The 20,150-nt window shown below is 43.7% G+C and overlaps 1 protein-coding gene across 3 annotated transcripts in view; it reads right to left on the reverse strand.

Annotated features, from left to right (window-relative positions):
* LOC143831851 (netrin-4-like) overlaps window positions 1-20,150 on the reverse strand; it is a 69,742-nt gene that overhangs the window by 35,403 nt on the left and 14,189 nt on the right. For all 3 annotated transcript variants that reach the window (XR_013228988.1, XM_077325356.1, XM_077325355.1), the window contains exon 3: window positions 5,469-5,732. Coding sequence is in view for 2 of the 3 variants with exons in the window: in XM_077325356.1 (XP_077181471.1) it covers window positions 5,469-5,732 (264 nt within the window). In the remaining variant the exon portion in view is untranslated. The remainder of the gene's footprint in view (window positions 1-5,468; window positions 5,733-20,150) is intronic.

Below are 20,150 nucleotides of genomic sequence, written 5' to 3' on the forward strand. Positions count from 1 at the left end.
TTCTTTTCAGTTATCAGTTTGCTTTCTAGTTGCTATTTCCCTGGGTTTTCTAAGAGTACTTTTGTGCCAATTTCCCCCTTGTTTCACTTACAAGCTGAAGGTAATTTAAAAGCGATCATATTCCCTTGGATTTCTCCTCTGCCCTTTTGCTGCTCCTCAAAGGTTATTCCCCCACCCATATCAAGATCATTCTACCCACTCAGCATCTTCCATCTTCCACCATACTCCACCCCATCAGTGTAGAAGCTTGATTTCCCTTGCATTTTAAATTTTAAGTTTTTTGACAAGTGACATGAAACTATCACTACTCTCAGATTTTTCAATAAAAAATTAAATTATGATGTGTAGTGTGGGGAGTTTTAAAGAAGTTGCATGAAGTTTAGTTCCCTGCCAGTATTGACTTGAAAGGGGTATTGGAGTTGAGGCAAATGGCAGTATCCCTAGTGCCAAAAAGAAAGAAAGAAAGAAAGAAAGAAAGAAAGAAAGAAAGAAAGAAAGAAAGAAAGAAAGAAAGAAAGAAAGAAAGAAAGAAAGAAAGAAAGAAAATGGTTTTATTGACAGAGAGGCTAAATGCAAACAAAATGTAAGCACAGAATAAATTTGACATGAGATCGAGAGAGAGAGAGAGAGAGAGAGAGAGAGAGAGAGAGAGAGAGAGATTGGGTTGGGAAGCCTAAAGATTTGAAAACATTTTTTATTTAAATACTTTAGTGAACAAAGTTGGGGCAGGGAACCACTTTGGCAGTCTCTGGAAGCCTAACAAAATGGTGGCTTACTGCTCTGACAATCTACAGTAATGTGTACATAACAACCCTTAGTGGCCTGCAACTCGAAATCTATCCCAAAACAATTACCGTATATACTCACATATAAGCCGACCCGCATATAAGTTGGGGCACCTAATTTCACCACAAAATGCTGGAAAACCTTATTGACTTGCATATAAGCCGAGACTGGTATTTGGATAGTGGCTTTTCCCCTTCCCTTTTGGGCAGGATCTTTTTTTTCCCTTTTCTTCCTATCCTCCTCCTCCTTCTTTCCCTTTCTCCTCCCTCTTTCCCTCTGACCCCTCTTGCCTTTTTATATCCAATCCTTTTTCTTATCCAATTCCCTTCTTCTTAGCCAGGTGTTCTGTTTCCTCCACTTTCCATTCCTTCCTCTAGGGGCGTTTTCTCCTTCTGCTCTCTGATCTCCCTCTGAGACAGAGGCTTCAGAGCTTCCTGCAACAGCAGCACCTGCTAGCCTCGTGCTAGCCTCCATAAGGCAGTGAGGGGGGGAGGCGGAGACTGCTCTTCCCTCCCCTCCCACTGTCCCTCCTGGGCTTGCTGCGTCTCTGCTTCTTCCTGCATCTGCTTCTTCAGTTAAGTATACTTGTCTCCCACCCCCGCCCTCCAGTCTTGTTTGGCAGCCTTTTTTTAATAGCCACATTTAAGCCGAGGGGGACTTTTTCAGCTTTAAAAAGGGCTGAAAAACTCGGCTTATTTGCGAGTATATACTGTATGCTGGAAGTCTCTTGTTATAATGGTCAGAGAGCTTCCAATTTAAGCTCTGACGACACATTACAAAGTATTTGTGTCAGTTGGGAATAACATGAGAACTCACTACACATGCAGTGGGAGTTCTGTATCTTCCAAATGCAAACAGTGTCTTGTCTGCTTGTGATTACAGGAGGATTGCCAGGCTGAGTCTGGGAACTACTGGGGCAAGGAAATGGATGTGTATTGCGCAACATTGCCAATATCACTTCCAGGGGAAATATGATTCTATGATTCCAAGTGATGTAGGGTAACTCTGGGAATAGCTTTGACTATATGGGGTTCCCCTGGAAGTGATGTAGCAACATAGATCTCTCTGACTGTTCCGCACTGGGAACTTGGCCTCTAGTGTGGAAATGGTATTTTTTTCTCCCAAACGTAGACTGCCAGCAGGAATCCTTCCACTATAGTGGGAGGCCTGACAATCCTAGACACAGTACAATCTTTTTCAACAAAATCATACAGTTCCTTGATTAAACTTTGGTAGGGTTTCAGTTGCCAGTTAACATTCCCTTAGGAGATGGATTTGCAGATCACCAGCTGGCTACCCCTGCTACAAATGATGAATGTGAGGATGGTATTTAAATATTTACTGAAGGCAATCAAGATGGGTGTGACCCACTCACAAATCAAAGGCTTATGTGCGATTCCCTCATCTATACCATCTTAGCCCTCTTGAAACCTTCTACTAAGGTGAATGCTGCCAAATTCATACTTTATTCTTAATTTCTTATATGCAATTTGTATATATACAGAATCTGACCTATTATTATTATTATTATTATTATTATTATTATTATTATTATTTGACTTACACCCCACCTTCCATGGCAAGCTGTCTCATGGCGGGTTGCATAATAAGCCCACATAAAATACAATCCCCATTAAAAACCTGTTAAAACCATAATCCATACAGTTTACAATTCATGGCGGTAATAATATTATGATGCTGGCTGTACACGTGAAAAAGTTAGAGGCAGCTGACATTATTGCTTCTGATTTGTGTTCTGTATTGTTTAAATGTGAAGATTTTTATTATTTATATGATATTTCTCTGTAAATTGCTCTGAGGCTGCAGTTCCATTACATTCTTTCTTATTGAAATATAATTTTTTGTTGATACACATTCCGGGATGCATTCTTCCCATTGTCTCCTAGGATGTAAGCAATTTGTGAATTTAGTTAATTTTAGTTAAACAAACTATTTAATCTTATGCTGCATGAGGTCATTTTGTGGCATAACAAATCCTTTTTCACTACAATTAATGGAAAATATGTAAAGAGAGAAATACAGTAATGGTATACAAAAAGCAAGCCAACTGTGTGGGGCATAATATATTTTTTTCTTTTTGGTGGGCAGAGTGTTTATTCTTCTACCAGCTGTATTAATTTAACACATTATTCATCTTATAAGTCTTTACCACTAGTAGATTTAGCAGTTTGCTTTCCTCTTACGACTCATTCCTTAAGTGGATCCATATTTGCAATGGGTGGGGTGTAACAACATCTTTTGTTGCTAGGAGATTTGGGGCTCTGCTTTATACCACAGCTGGGGGGGGGGAATTTTACTTACGAAACTTTAAGATTTTACAATAATGTGCTGTAAGCCACACACATAAAAAATGGAAGACAGAAATACCCGTTCTGGCAGAAAAAGAGCCAACATTACAAATATCTAGAGGGACATAAAATTAGTTGTGAAAGGAGTCCTTGACTTTTTAATGCCAGGCGATGCCAAGTTTAAAGCATTTCAAACTGATTAGGCTTGTAGATTTCTTTAAAGAGCCAAATAACCTTAAGAAACTTGGCTGAGTTCAGCTGCTAAGTGAAGTTGCGGCTTCTGGACAGAAAGTTTGAACTTTGCTTTGGAATCTGAACTTGGAGCACACCTTTCTAAATACCCCTGAAAAACAAGCTTTGTTTATCATTACTTTCACTATGTTATCTTTATTAGGAATTGTATGGTTTTCTTTCCCATTCTCTCTCCAAGGTTCTGGCACAAACCCTTGTCATACATTCTTGGTTTGTCTCACTTTTATCTTCCAGGGCCCAGATAACTGGCTTCTAATATCATTGCCAGGCATGTAAAACCTCAGGGAATGATTTGGGTGCTCTAGCTCCGCCTTTAGTTCCCAGAGATGCTCTTCTCAGTTTGAAAAGTAGAGTCACACATTTCAAAAAACATAGGTGATAAGCCATGACGGAACACACAGTTTACCCGCAAAAGGTCCCAGCTTTGGTTTCGGATATCTGCAGTTAAGAGACTCAAGGTAACAAGTGTTAGAAAACATCTTTCTCCACCTGTGATTCTGAAGAGCTGCTATTGGTCAGAGCAAACTGTACTGACTTAAATCTGACCCGTTATAAAGCAGGACTGGATCAAGACTAAACTCCCTATCGGCAGAACAGGATTTTCCTGCTGCCCCTTCCTATTACAGCCCACTGGTCTATACAAAACGCTGCTCCTGTGGGAGACGGGAGCCTAAAGTGTGGCAGAAGGGGAGACTGCAGTGGGAAGTAGGAACCTGTGGGATTTGCTAATTTAGTTTGGATCCAGCACAATGATCCTTATGGCTTTGTACATGTAGGCAAATGTAAATCACAAAATCCACATGACCTTTGTCAATATGCCCTCATTCTGTCATTTTGTTTTAGATGTAATTATAAAACTTGTTCCCGGCTTATCTGAAAAAATGACTAATTCCCAGGCGCCTTACAAATCTGGCATTTCTCTAGAAGCAAAAATAAGGTTAGAAGAACTGAGGGCAACTGTTAATCAGGCGAGGATTTAACTCTCCTGCTTTCATTTTAAAAGAAAGTAATTGCGTTAGACCTGCAACCCAGTAGATTGTTGATATTAAATGCTAAATATATTTTTTTAAACTCACAGTCAATATTATCACTACTACTGCTATTATTATTATTTAGTTATAAAATCTGAATCCCACCTTGCTCTCCTTACAAAGGCCACCAAGGCAACTAACAATTTAAAGCACACATGATAAAATTATATTTTAAAACCACTAAAATCAGCCCCCATCCCAAAGACCTATCTTTAAAACAGTTACAAGGCTGAGTTAAAATGCATGCCCAATATAAAAATGTTGAATAGGAAGGAAAGATTTTTGAGGGAATGCCAAATGACATAAAAAGTCTCTGTCTACTGGTAGAAGATGGAAACAGAAGAGGACACACAAATCTCCATAAGGAGAGAGTTCCTGAACGAAAAGGCCATTTCCCAGATTGCCACCTGCCTAATCTCAAAAGGCATTAATCTGGTCAGACATTTCAATTTTAACAAGTATTTTAAGTGGCTGTCTATTTTTAAACACAAAGCTTTCAGCCTTAAAGAAACACTGATACACAGGGAAAGAAGACGACAACCTATTTCCTAACTATTCTCACACAGGAACACAGGCCCTAATTCACACACACACACAAACAATGGTTAAAACAGGTAAAATTATTATCCCAAGTAGATTGCAATCTTAAACTCTTTGGGAAGGCACAAAAAGTACGGAAAATATGACTTTTTCCAACTCTCCAACATTTTTGAATGTAATGTCACCCCACTAATTTATGTTTATACCCAACCAGTGGTAGTGGTTCCAGAGGCAGTGGTGATGAGAGAAATGAAAGGTACTCACTATTTTATCTGGCAAATCCATATGATTTCCATTTCCATGTGTCACCGGTATGACATGGAGTTTCAACCAAAGCAGTTTTTCTACAACAGCACTATTAGTCTGGTATCCTATGAACAAAGCCTCGGTTATAATTAAAGAAGGCTCAACCAGTTTTTGTTTTATCACTTAAATGGACTGACTGTGATGCCATTCAAGGGCTCCTGGACTATATAAGTTTAACCGCAATGTTACGAAAACTATTGGGAAAGCACTGGGTAGCAGAAGGAGGCATTGCAGTAATACTCACCATGCTATCTATGGCCCTGGTCCCATTGGCATGTTGACATTCTTCTGCATGGCCATTGCAAAAACAGCTGCCCCGGACAATTAGATCATAGATGGCATAGTGGGCAAATCTGTGTGGTTTCTCCTGCAGTCCTGAGCCTTGGCATGGACACTCTTGTCTCTTTAATAAGAGGAGTCGCAAGTTGGTAAGTTTCAGTAGGTCTTGCGCTTCAGGACTGTATGGGTCTTCGATCTTGTTAGCAGGAGTTAAGGCACGAAAGATCACCTGAAAGCCAAGAGAAAAAAAGAAAATATATGCACATAGCATGACCCAACCACTCATATATAAGACCAATAGCAACGCCAAAAAGTTCAGTTGGATTTATAGCTGCCATGGGTTTTCCCAGAGAATCCTGAAAACTGTACTCAGAAGGATACTGTGAATTCCTAAAACAGATCTCTCATAGAACTACAATTCCTAGGATTTGCTTGTGGAAAAGGAAAGACTGCTAAACTAGTTTAAATCTCTAATAATGTAGTGCTCATGTACAATAACAAAGAAGCAGTTGACAGCTCTCATCACATAACAGCTGCCAAGAACACACCTTCCTCTCCCAAGTTCACCTGTTCAGAGAGTGCTGCAAAGTTTGTGTTCCTTCTCTTGCTTGGGGAAAGAAACTGCCACATGACGGCAGGTCATGCTCGGCAACCCTACTTGTATGTAGCAAAAGATACTGGAGAACACAGTGGAGCAAGCAACCAGAACAAGAACCTGTGTTGGCTCTAAACATCAACATAAAGTTCCTGAAGAGAAACTTGTGTAAAATGTCTTCTTCCTTTTATTCCGATAAATCTTATGAAAGACAGAGTTTCCAGAGTGGGTCTCCGTTTTGAAGTCTTCTTCACACAATGTCTAATGTTATGAGTTGTTCCACAAAAGTTATCTTTATCGATAATACGCCACCCGAGGAGTCTTGCTTGCTGCAGCATACACCTAGCCAGGGATTCGTTTTTTGTTTTTTTTTAGGGGGGCATCATCTGATCATGGAGTTGGGGTCACTGTGGGTGGGCAAGTAATTGTGAGTTTCCTGCACTGTGCAGGGGGTTGGTTTAGATGACCCTGGAGATACCTTCCATCTCCATGATTCTAGGATTTGATTTTGGTTTTGTTACAGCTTGGCAGGTCCCATGGTTACCGTACCTGAGACTGCCCTTTCTTCCAAGGCTATCAGCCCTGCAACTTGCCAGCCTGGTATCTCCACCAGGTGACCACAGTCCAGGCTCCTTCACCTTGCTAGCCTGAGTCAACCTTTTCTCATCACCAGGCCTCCTTTATGGTCAGCTGACCTCAGGTCAGTCTCCCTGCTCCACTAACGTATTTCCAGGTATTTCCCAGTCCAGAGTTCTCAACTCTATTCTGGATAGTATCTATTGGACTCAGATGAGTTGGGCTAGGCAATATTAGGCTGAATCTCCAGGATTGGGCTTCACAAACATTAATCAGAGAAAACCTAGGACAAAGGATCATTGCAGTAGTTCAGGTCTGTTCTGCATTCAGTATTGGCCTATAAGGATGTGTCCTTACTTTTCTGTTTGACCAAAGTAAGGATGTGTCCTTAGAAGATCCTCTTGTGGCGCAAAGTGGTAAGGCAGCAGACATGCAGTCTGAAAGTTCTGCTCTTGAGGCTGGGAGTTCGATCCCAGCAGCCGGCTCAAGGTTGACTCAGCCTTCCATTCTTCCGAGGTCAGTAAAAAGAGTACCCAGCTTGCTGGGGGGTAAACAGTAATGATTGGGGAAGGCACTGGCAAACCACCCCGTATTGAGTCTGCCATGAAAACGCTAGAGGGCGTCACCCCAAGGGTCAGACATGACCCGGTGCTTGCACAGGGGATACCTTTACCTTTAAGGATGTGTCCTTACTTTTCGGTTTGACCAAATATTATCAAAATTTAGCCCATTAGTGCTTTTCTCCTCCTCTCCCTTTACACTGAGGGGTGAGGGGTGATATCTGTTACTTCAGCCACTGGCTGTAAGGAATACTTATGGCTCACCTCAAGTTCCCCTTAGGATTCCTGTTATTAAGCTGAGATCTCAAACCCACTAAGAATTGGAGGATCTTATTTGCGGAAGAAGTGCTATGCTTAGCAATTGTGTTTTTTCTTCCTTGCAACTTCTGAAACATAAAACCGTAACATGGTGCTAGACGTTGTGGAAAAGGTTCTATGCACATTTCTCTTACCACCCCGCCCCATTCTAAAATGACATGAGTAAAAATGAAAAGGAGGGGGATTTCAGGGAAAAAATTAGCTTGTGGGCCTCTTACTATTTTTGTGAGCATATGCATTTAACTAATAAAAATAGATGTTTTCTCCATTTCTTACAAGGACTGGGAATGAGCTGGTGGAGGTTTGGGAACCTGATCATTAACTCTATTTGACGCTAGCAGCACATGCAAGATAAAGCCTATAAAAATAATGGAAATCAGCTGCCAGGCTCAGGAGCCATGAAAGCGTCTGTACTTGACAAAGGACTGCTGATGAGAGCCAGCAGCGACTTTCGTGCCATTCTGCTGCTGCTGCTTGCTCTTCGTGCCATTCTGCTGCTGCTGCTTGCTCTTTTTCCAGCTTCGCTCAATCTTCCTAGGGGGACAACGACTTGCACATGGCTCCAGGTTCAAATCAGAGATATCCCTTCTTCCTGGGAGCAGCAGGCACATTGCCCGGTCTGTGTAACCAGTGCAGGTGCTTTACACATTCCCTGATCAATGAAAGCATGAGAAAACAACACAGGCCCTTTCCGGCCAGCTGTCCGCATTCCCCTGAGGAATGGAACCATGTGCAAATAGCTCATTCTGTGTAGCACAGGTGCCCAGCATTCTTTCTATGGACAGAATTAAAGGCCAGTGACCAAGTTTACTCAGTCCACGTGCCTGCCTGAGCTTGGTTAATGGCAACAAAGGCTAAAGGGCCAGCTTACGCAGCTCAGATAGCACCATTCCACTGTTAGCAGAGAAACACTGAAATTAAACCTCAAGTCAAAAACCAATGGAATAAAATATTTGAGACCCAGATTTCTCATTCCAAAGTACAAAACCCCAGAGTTACAAATTTTCTTCCCTAGGCTGATATTTTAATTTTAGCACAGAGAACTTGTGCACAAATTTCACTTTTTTTCTTTAATGTTTTGATTGCCACAAACTTACAAGATCTCTATGTGCAACTAAAAGGGGGTAGATGAAGGCTAGGGACAGGCACAAACTGGGAAAATGTGGTTCAGTTTGTGATTCATAGTCAAACCACAAACCAAACTGAATCAGGCAGTTTGTTCATGAACTGAACTAGCTGGTGGTCCATGGCCCTGCAAACCCCACTGAAAAGGACCCTTTCAATATGGTTTGCAGAAAATTTTTAAAAAATGCTGAGCAGGGGGAAGCAGCTTATTCCTCACCACTCAGCTGTTCCGTGCTGTCTTGGAAAGACCCTTTAAAATTAAAATTAAAAAATGTAAAGGCCCAAAACAGCCTGAAAAATAGCTGCTGTTTTTTAATCTGTCTTCTCCTGTCCTTTAAAATTTAAAGAGACTGCACAAGATAGCCCAAAACAGCTGAATGGTAGGAGCACCACCCCACTGTTTTTCAGGCTGTCTTGTACAGTCTCTTTAAACTTTAAAGGGATTGCTCAAAACAGTCTGAAGCTGCTATTTTTGCCATTTTTATGGGGAACAGAAAACAGGGGGTTTTCTGTTCCCCATAAAATGGACTGCGAGTATCTTTAAGTCCCTGCTTTCTGCTTCATCCAAGAACCACCATGAACTGCTTTAAAAGTTTGCAGAAATTTGTGACTGTAGACCATTCTGTTTGCAAACTATGAACAGGTCATAAATTCATAGGATGGTTATAAATCAGAAGTGACTTGACAGCACATACCCAGGGAGAACCAGTCTTCAGCCTATGGCTTTATAGCACAATGGGGCTCAACACAGATATGGCTTTAAAAAATGGTTTATTTAAGTTAAAGTATACTTGGAAGGGATACTGGGATGTTAGAATAACCAATATATGGAGGGAATAGCAGACAAATATTGCTCTAAGACTAAAAGGTTTCTTAGAGATGCTTTATACACAAAGGGAAATGATAGAGGTGACCAAGTGATGTATGTAGAAACACTTGCAAATTTATGCCAGTTCACAAAAACAATCACACAGGGTATTCCTGTGTGCATTACTTATTGTGAGATCTCACCTGCACTACTTCCCAATAAACAACAGTAGATATTTAACCTGCAGAAACATTATGAGTTATTAATCTACATGCTGATAATCACTAATGCAAAGTCCTATATTTTCATTATGCAAATAGCCTTTCTTATTGTGACTGTTTCATTGATGATCTGTTCCTCTTAATTTTGATGTTGTTTGGCTCTTGAATAGTAAAAAGGTGGCAAACCATTGTCCCATAGTCTTGTGTATTTTGAACCTGAAGCACATATTGAGGGATGTAATGATTTTAATCTCATGCCTATCCAGATATGTGGTGTAAGTAAGAATGGTTACAAGAAAAAGATGTGTTGTTTAGGTGTGCTAAAAACTGAAGCAAATGTGGCAAGTGCTGAAACTCTGACCACCAGCTAGTGTAGCTTTCATGTGGATTAATTCAAACACTATTTGGAAATACCTTTCTTGAGTTCTATTTGGATATTTTAATGTAAAAGCAATATAAATAACTAGCAGCATGTAAATTAATTGACATGTTAGAGGTGGACACTTTCTAATCAAGCTAGACAGCATTTTACTATGGAAAGAACACCTTGAAAGTGATCAATTCTGGTCTGGAGTCTGCCTGGCTTTTCAGACAGTTAAGGAAATTGCCAATCCTCCCAGTAGGGTTATTGTTTTGTAAATATTTAGCAATTTGCTTAACATCTCAAAGGTCCCCATGAGCCATCAGCAATCTGCCCATCAGCCACCAAGCTAATGGCATGGCCCTGTCCCAAAGGGTTTGGGTCATCCTTTTATGAACCTACTGCCTCTCACACAGAGATGTGCTTCCATGATTTATTCATGGCTTATTTCTGCATAAGAGATTTAAGCTCGGTGACAAGACTGGATGGAACCATTATGCCAGGTCTCTTTTAATGCAAAAGACTGATGCTGCTACCAAAGCTGCAATGACCAACCACAAGAATCTATTCTAAATTGAAGACATAAACATTGCTTGCTAAAAACATTACATCTCGCTGATCTTTGCTCTTTCCACCCAGGACTGGTTCAGGGTAGTTTGCTATTCTAACAAGGCCTCCCATCACCACCTCCCAGGGAGAGCCTCAACTGTGTCACTAGCACTGCTGGGGTTTGACTAGGACTGATGCCAATGGGGTTATCAGAAGAATTAGAGGCATAACCCACATTTTTCCTCATGCCACGAGGACAAGCTGTACCCCACTGCTGATGCTCTCCTCTCAGGGCATTCTTGGACCTGCCCAGCAGGACCATGAATCCAAGAGGCCGAGCCCGAGAGGTTTTGTCAGCGTCTCAGAAATCCTTATGGGCAAAGCTATCAGTGGCAAGGATCTGGGAGGCATTGCCCATGTGCCAATGGCAGCTAGGCCAAGTTGTGCCTGACTCCTGAGTGGTATTGGTGCCTTCCCCACATTGCTGTTTCTCTCGGGCACAGAACAGACTCATTTTCCATCCCTGAGAGCCTCTGAGTTCTGCCTCAGCTGTTTTAATTATAAATGCTTTCAAGCCTTCCCTTGTCTTGTGTCTGTGGCCTTCATTTAGTGTTTCTGCTTGTCATGTTGACCTCCTAAGAGAGCCAGGGAGACAGTTCTCTGCCCCCCAAGGGCAACATCTTGGACAGCGTTTGAGGATGGAGGCAAGAAGGTTGCAGTCTATAGGACCCACACAAAATCTGCATGGAATCTTAGCCTGCATTTTGGCTTCCTAGGAGACAAGGCAGGAGGGATGGCCAAAGGAAATTATAAAAGACAAGCAAGAAAGCCCATTGCAATCAGGAATGCAATGGGCACTAGAACCCAGGGGACACCGGGAGGTGTAGATCTCTCTGTGTGTGTCCCTCTCTCCCTCTTGCTGCCTGTCTCTTCCAGTGCCTCGCAGCAGGAGGCATAGCAGGTAATTAGGGCTCGTTCTTAGGAGGGAAGCAGGGCTGGTGTGCAGTTTGGGGCAGCTCTCTCTCTGTCTTTCTCTCCATGGCAGCACATGCGATACCAAGTAATTAGGGCCCCTTCTTAGGAGGGTAGCGGGCTGGTCAGCAGGTTGGGGCAGCTCTCTCTGTGTCTCTCTCTGCCTCCCTTCCAGCAGGAGGTATAGGAGGGAATGAGGGCTTGTGTTCGGTCTGGCAGTGCTCTGTGTGTCGCTCTCTGGCATGGCTGAGAGAGGGAGGGCAGGAACTGTAGGGGCTAGGCCAATTAGAGTGCAGCCAGTGTTCCTGATCAGCCCTATACCAACTTGGGCAGCCGGACACATTGTACCCCCCCAGGCTTTTTCACAAATATATAGAGGAGCCATGGATAAGGATAGGAAATGCAATATTTCAAGGATGCTATCTGGCAATCATAGCACAGGTTCTATTCTCTCAGGACTTGCACTGTCAAACCTCAGTGTGATTGACTGCCTACAAGCCCAGGGTAACAGATGGGAAACACCCTCCGAATCTATGCGGAAGCTCTCAGGCTCATATAATTCAAAATGATGCTAAGCCCATGATTTAGTTAGGAATCCCATTCTTATCTCCTAAGTGCTAATGGTTGCAACCATTCAGCTGTAAATTATAATAACATATAGTATTATTTATTTATTTATTTATATTTTTATACCGCCCTTCCCTACGGCTCTGGGCGGTTTACATAAAACATTTTTGGAACATTTACATAGAACATTATGGTCCCTGCCTGCCCTGCCTGGTAATAACAAGGGGCTTAGGAGTGTTTCAGAGCTGTGGGTAAACTAATGCTGATAACCATCAAGAAGGGGGTGTTTTTCTCTTCAGCTCCAGCTCATGAGTATTTTATCTCCAGCCTTGTCTTCAGTGCAGAGACCATGTCTCAGAGTTTTGATTTCCTGCCATTTATGGGTTCCTGTTTTGATTCACCACCATCACACAGATAATTCTATTGTTATAACCTGTCTGGAGTAGATGTGAAAAGATGCAGTCACAACAACAGCTCCTGTTATCAGGAATTCAAACCCACATACTCAAGGAGGATAAGTGAGTCATGGATTCAGATCATTTCATATGCATGACCTCCCTTGGCAGGATATCTTTGTGCGGAAGACACAGTCTGTCTTCCGCAGTCTGTCCTTAAGATGTGACGGGCATATCAAACAAATGGGGAGGGGGGAGGGGGAAACATTCTGCAGAAGTAGAGAGAGGCTGCTAGACAAGTTGTTTGTATTCTGCCTTATTTATTTAGTAAATGTATATGTTACCTCTCCAGCTTTACCATGTTCTAAGCAGCCAACAAAACAGAAATCCCACAAATTAAATTGTACTATTAAGTCAATAAAAATGATAAGAACAAAGAGAGGAACAGGAGTGGACTGGCCATGAAGGCCACAGTGAGAAATCCCAGTGAGTTCATGCCCTCCCCTGGGGAGCTGCCTCTCCTGTACCCCTGCTGCTGGGCAGAGTCAGGGGACCTAGTGCCTATACTCACTGCCCCCTCACTGGAGCACTCTGGCAAAAATGCCTCCACAGGGCAGAGGTGGGCAACTTGATGCTTGGCTTTGCTATCCCCTGCGTGTACCTGCTGCTGCCAGACCAGCAGGGAGGTGAGCAGACTGGTGAGGATGCAGACCTAAAACAAAGACAGGCAGTGCAGTTCTCAGCCTTGTCCTTGGATGACATGTCCCTGAATACCATCGCTCCTATTAAAAAAGACTATCAAGATCTGGGGAGGAAGCTCAAGCAAATGGGGGCACAAGTGGTATTCTCTTCAATCTTGCCTGTCAAGGGAAGAGGAATGCGTCGGGAGAGGAGGATAATGGAGGTGAATCACTGGCTGCGTAGTTGGTGCCGGCAGGAGAGATTTGGTTTCTGGGACCATGGGATAGGCTTTCTTGAGGAAGGCCTACTAGCATCTGATGGACTGCACTTATCGAAACTGGGGAAGAATGTGTTTGGCAGGAACCTGGGGAGATTCATCAGGAGAGCTTTAAACTAAAGCCACTAGGGGAAGGAGATGATCAACATAGGGAGTGTATGGAAGGAAAACGATCGAAGGCAGCCCAACCGGCAAGGCCAGCTCATAGGGAACCAAAAGTAAAAGGATTCAGATGTCTTTATACTAACACCCGAAGCATGGGCAATAAAAAGGAAGAGCTGGAACTTCTCATGCTGATGGAAAGGTATGATCTAGTAGGCATCACAGAAACTTGGTGGAATGATTCTCATGACTGGAATGTAATGGTGGATGGATATGAACTGTTCAGAAAAAAACAGAATAGATCGAAGAGGTGGAGGAGTGGCACTGTATGTGAGGAAAGGGCTTACCTGTCAGGAAATTCTAGTGAAGGAGAGCATATCTACAGTGGAAAGCATCTGGGTGAAAATAAACGAGGGGAAAACAAACAGTGTGGTGGTTGGTGTCTGCTACCGACCGCCTGACCAATGAGAGCATGTGGATGCTGCACTTTGTGAGCAGCTTGAGAAAATATCCAAGCGGCAGGACCTTGTCATCATGGGTGACTTCAATTTCCCAGATGTGTGCTGGGAAACAAACTCTGCAAAGCATCCTTAGTCATGCAACTTTCTGACCTGCCTGGCTGACAATTTCATTTATCAAATGGTAGATGAACCCACAAGAGGTTCAGCCATACTGGACTTAATACTGACCAACAAGCAAGAGTTGGTGGATGAGGTGAAGGAGGTGGGGACCCTAGGGGGAAGTGACCATGTCCTCATAGAATTCCTTTTGAGATGGGGAGCCAAGGAAGCTTGTAGCCAGACGCGGATGTTGGATTTTCGTAGGGCAAACTTTAATAAACTCAGAGACATGATGAGTGTCATACCATGGACGAGAATGCTGGAAGGGAAGGGAGCATGTGAAGGCAACCGCACTCAAAGAGTTGTTGTCAATGGTGTTTCATCAGACTGGAGAGAGGTGAGTAGCGGGGTACCTCATGGCTCGGTGCTTGGCCCGGTACTTTTAAACATATTTATTAATGATCTAGATGAGGGGGTGGAGGGACTACTCATCAAGTTTGCAGATGACACCAAATTGGGAGGACTGGCAAATACTCCGGAAGATAGAGACAGAGTTCAACGAGATCTGAACACAATGGAAAAATAGGCAAATGAGAACAAGATGCAATTTAATAAAGATAAGTGTAAAGTTCTGCATCTGGGTCAGAAAAATGAAAAGCATGCCTACTGGATGGGGGATACGCTTCTAGGTAACACTGTGTGTGAACGAGACCTTGGGGTACTTGTGGATTGTAAACTAAACATGAGCAGGCAGTGTGATGCAGCGGTAAAAAAGGCAAATGCAATTTTGGGCTGTATCAACAGAGGCATCACATCAAAATCACAAAATGTCATAGTCCCATTGTATACGGCACTGGTCAGACCACACTTGGAGTACTGTGTGCAGTTCTGGAGGCCTCACTTCAAGAAGGACGTAGATAAAATTGAAAGGGTACAGAGGAGAGCGACGAAGATGATCTGGGGCCAAGGGACCAAGCCCTATGAAGATAGGTTGAGGGACTTGGGAATGTTCAGCCTGGAGAAAAGGAGGTTGAGAGGGGACATGATAGCCCTCTTTAAGTATTTGAAAGGTTGTCACTTGGAGGAGGGCAGGATGCTGTTTCTGTTGGCTGCAGAGGAGAGGACACGCAGTAATGGGTTTAAACTTCAAGTACAATGATATAGGCTAGATATCAGGAAAAGATATCACAGTCAGAGTAGTTCAGCAGTGGAATAGGCTGCTTAAGGAGGTGGTGAGCTCCCCCTCACTGGCAGTCTTCAAGCAAAGGTTGGATACACACTTTTCTTGGATGCTTTAGGATGCTTAGGGCTAATCCTGCGTTGAGCAGGGGGTTGGACTAGATGGTCTGTATGGCCCCTTCCAAATCTATGATTCTATGACTAGTGGGCTGAAGTTAGGGATGCCAGACCCCAGGTTTATTCCATTTATAAGTCAGTGCAGCTGCCGGAACACTGGCTAAATATGGGCTCACCCAGGATGTTCCTGTGAGGACCCTGGCAGCTGCATTCTGGGCAAGTTACAGTTTCTGGATCAAAGATAAGGGCAGACCCATGTAGAGTGAGTTACAGAAGTCCAAACTAGAGGTGACATGGATGATTGTGACTGGGTGCTCTGGGGCCAGGTAGGATGCTAGCCGTTTGGCTTGACAAGCATGGAAAAATGCCAGCCATGCTACTCATGATCCTCACCTCCACTGTAAGCAGGGCTGCAAAGATCACACCCATATTCCTGGCTTTGCACACAACCTTAAGCTGTGCACCATCCATGTGCACTGCCTCACCTGGTCCTTTACTACACAGCTATCTTTGATTGATCCATCTGGCTACTGCATCCAGACATCTGGTGAATGACTTTGGAGGTGAATCTGGCTGGCCGTTCATCAGGAGGTAGAGCTGGGTGTCATCGACATATTGAAGACATCCCAGTGCAAATGGGTGCATAAACAAGTTAAATAAAGCTGGGGAAAGAACTGCACTCTGGCATTCCGCAAGGGAGTTCACAGTGATGATTCTATCCCATCACAACACTCTGTTTGTGATCTTGGCGAAAGGAGACCAGCCACTGAAAAGTTTGCCCCCACATCCCCATGTCAGCAAGGTGGCAAGCCAAAAACTATGTTGAATGCCACCATGAGATCTAACATTGCAAGCAGCCCCGACCTGTCTCAAGCCAGGCTACCTGCCTGAGACCTTGGAGAGCTGCTGCTAGTCTGAGATGACAATATTCACTATTATGGACCAAATCAGTATAAGGCAGTTTCAAGTGTTCATGGGGCATGGAAGTCTGATTACTGGGATTCTGAACCATTACGATGATTTCACACACACACACACACACACAGAGGAGAGCCTTGAAGTAGTAAGAGCACTCATGGCCTCTGATAGATTTACCTAGCATGAGTTCTGATGAAAAAGGAGGAAAGCATATCAGTCCCTTATACTTAGAGAAATTCGACCAGTTGGCTATCAAAAAAGTAATCTGTTTTTGTTATAATTATTCCAATTTATTTAAAAAAAATATCAACCCAAGATGGGTTCCAGATAAACACAATATCAAACCAAGACGGGTTCCGGATAAACACTATTTTTTCTCCATAGCCCGTTTTCAATGTTTCCTTCTTCCTCAGTGGTTTTATTTTTATATGAGTCGTGTCTCAATATCATCAGGTATTTCATATAAACAGTCCTTCAGGCTCAGCATTTCATGGAGGTCTCTTAACTGTTCTATGGCTGTGAAAACCAGCCTCACAGCCACAGAGCAGTTAAGAGACCTTCATGATTTATGTTTCCATGCCTATAACATCACAGATATGAAAATAATATCTATTGAATATTAATTATTGAATGAAATTATACATTTTTTCAATAAATTGGAACAATTAAAAACAAAAACAAATTACTTTTTTGGTAGCCAGCCAGTCAAATTTTTCTATTTTGGGTACTTCCATTCGACCAGTGCTCTTTTGCACCTTATACTAAGAGGGGCTGCTAAAAAGCCACAGAGTGCATCTGTGTCCACTGAATGATGTAGGGATGTTTGATGTCATGGCAGCACTGAAAATAGCAGTCTCTGGGCCTGACTGGAGGAGTTACTTTTCAGATAGTCAGTTTTCTAAAGGAAAAACAATATTTTAAAAGTAAACAAACACATGCTGCAAGTTCTTAATAAAAGCAGCACACCCAGCACATTCACTACCTCTGATAGGAACTGTCTTTATCATTTAGATTTGACAGAAAAAAAACAAACACACCAAAATCAGGAGCTTTGCCAGCATTTATATAATGATGCAGGGATGAGAAATCTATTCAGTAACTGATGCCAGGAAGTGCAGAAATAATGCTTAAAAAAACAGTGCCTATTCCTGGCTAGTTTACAAGTTGCCAAAAAAAAAAAAAATCAAGCACGCTGACGCGGCTGATTTAAATGCTGTTCCGAACAGAACTGTTTTATATAGTAGCGATGGGAAAAGAGCCTCTCGATCTAGTTCCCATTCGACTCTCCCTGCTCTGCCATAAAGCCCTGTTCCCCTTGCCTTTCCTCTGGGGAAACCGAACCTGGTCGCGCTGTCTGCATGTTTATTCTGCTGGGGTTAATTGGTTTCCCCCATGCTTGCCTCTGCGTTTTCTCTCCTCTGCAGCTCAAGTTCAGTGAAATGCTGAACAGACAGCCCTAGTCATAACACTTGGGCACTTGCCTTTAGGAGTGACTAATCCCTTCGCCGATCTTTTCCAGCTGGAAGTAGGAATAGCAAAAGGATTGTGATAATTCCCCTTTTTGCAATGGTCGCCCCAGCAGATTGGCAGACTGCAGGGCCCTGTCAGCCAACAGGAGCCCATGAGGTTGCCACCTTTCCTTCCCCTGTCTTAAACAGCAGGAATATGCCAAGTCATGAGTATTATGAACAGAACAGCTGGGGGAGGGGGGCGTATAACTGTATTAATGTGAATGACTGTTATCCATGAAGAGTCCAGGCAGGGCACATGTGCATGAATACATGAAGCTGCCTTACACTGAGCAAGGCAGCTGGTTTAACAAATACCATCTACTCTGACTGGTGGCAGCGCTACAGGATCTTACTTAGCAACCTTTCACAACTGATCCTCTAATCTGGAGAATTGGGTTTGATTCCCCGCTCCTCCTCCACATGAAGCCAGCTGGGTGACCTTGGCCCAGACACAGTTTTCTCAGAGCCTTCTCAGCCTCCCCTGCCTCTGTTGTGGGGAGAGGAAGGGTAGGCTGCTCTGAGACTCTTCCCGGTAGTGAAAAGCAGGGTACAAAATATTCAGCTGTTCTTTTAAGAGGAGCGACTATGGACTGAACCTGGGAGCTTCTGCATGCAAAGCAGATGCTCTGCCACTGAGACACTTTCTCCAAGCAGAGGCGTGACTGAAGCTGCTCCCCCAGCATTGGCCTCAGTCTTTTTGTGGCCATGAGTTGAAAGACAAAGTGCATCTCTGCATTCTTCCTATCTGCTCATTCCCTCTTTTGGACAATGCCTGTCCCTTGATGTTGCCTGTAGGGTTGCCAGGTATGGGTTGGGAAATATCTGAAGATTTGGGGTAGAGCCTGAAGAGGACTGGGTTTAGGGAGGGAAGGAACATTGGCACAGAACAATACCATACAGTCCACCTTCCAAGGGAGTCATTTTCTCCAGGGGAAACGATCTCCAGGGAGATCTCTTAGGCCCACCTAGTGAAGGGTCCTGCTCAGGCTTCATGTTGTGACCTCTGAAGATATTCAGGGACCACCACATGGATATGGCAACCACATGGATCTGCATTATCTGAGCCTCCCCATCTCATAGAATCACAGAAAGGTTGGGAGGGGCCATAAGGTATCCCCTGTGCAAGCACTGAGTCATGCCTGATCCTTGGGGTGACGCCCTCTAGCGTTTTCTTGGCAGACTCAATACAGGGTGGTTTGCAATTCCCTTTCCCAGTTATTACCGTTTTACCCCCCAGCAAGCTGGGTACTCATTTTACCAACCTCAGAAGGATGGAAGGCTGAGTCAACCTTGAGCCGGCTGCTGGGATTGAACTCCCAGCCTCATGGTCAGAGCTTCAGACAGCATGTCTGCTGCCTTACCACCCTGCGCCACAAGAGGCTCTTGGAAAGGGTCATACAGGCCATCTAATCCACCCCCCTGCTCAAGCCTCTGTCTCTTTCCTTCTGCCTCTCATATTAGGTTTCCCTCTTAAATCCAGATTTTTTCTAGGACAGAGTTACACAGTTATATGTGTGGCTGGCTCCCTGATGTGTTCCCCAGACCCATCATATTCTTTCTTAACAATAGCTAGTACCTCAGTTCAGGCTGTCAGATTTTTTTGGAGAAAGGTGGTGGGTGGACAGTCTATTCAGTCCCATCTTCCTACAAACTATCTGCCCACTCATTCTTTTTGTATTGTCTATCTGTGATCATTTTGCAGACTCGACTCGGGGTTCAACCACACTTAGACTTGAAGAAAGCTCACCTGTTTTGCTGCAGTGATGGGAAGAGGATTTTCTTCTGAACTTTTTATTGAGCAGTTACTAAAGAGTACAGCAATGGCCTTCCCACATATAGGTTCTGACTATTCTAATCATGTTCAAATTTCTCACCTCCATCCAGGACCCTTTGCTGGGGAAGGATATTTGCATGGCTAGGTCTTGCTATGTATGTTGCATTGCATGCACACAAAACACATTTAACATTAAGCAGGACCCCTGCTTGCAGGACTGTCTGGAATGACAGCTACCAAAGGATCCCATCCGTGTGCTTTTATGGTAGACTAGTTTCAAAGCCCATTTCTAAAAATGGGCCTTGAAAGGTGATAAGGGGGAAGGGGAAAGGAGAGAGGAGGGCTGCGGCAGCTTACCTGTTGGTCCGGCGGGCCGTTGGCCAGGCGCGCAGGCCGCTCCATCGGGCAGGCTTGTAGTGGGGAGGTCCTGGCAGCCACGCTCCGCGCAACTGCGGGGGGCTCGTTGGGGCGGCGGCCTGTC

This window comes from Paroedura picta, chromosome 3 (genome assembly GCF_049243985.1).
Source record: "Paroedura picta isolate Pp20150507F chromosome 3, Ppicta_v3.0, whole genome shotgun sequence".
NCBI classification, from domain to species: Eukaryota; Metazoa; Chordata; class Lepidosauria; order Squamata; family Gekkonidae; genus Paroedura; species Paroedura picta.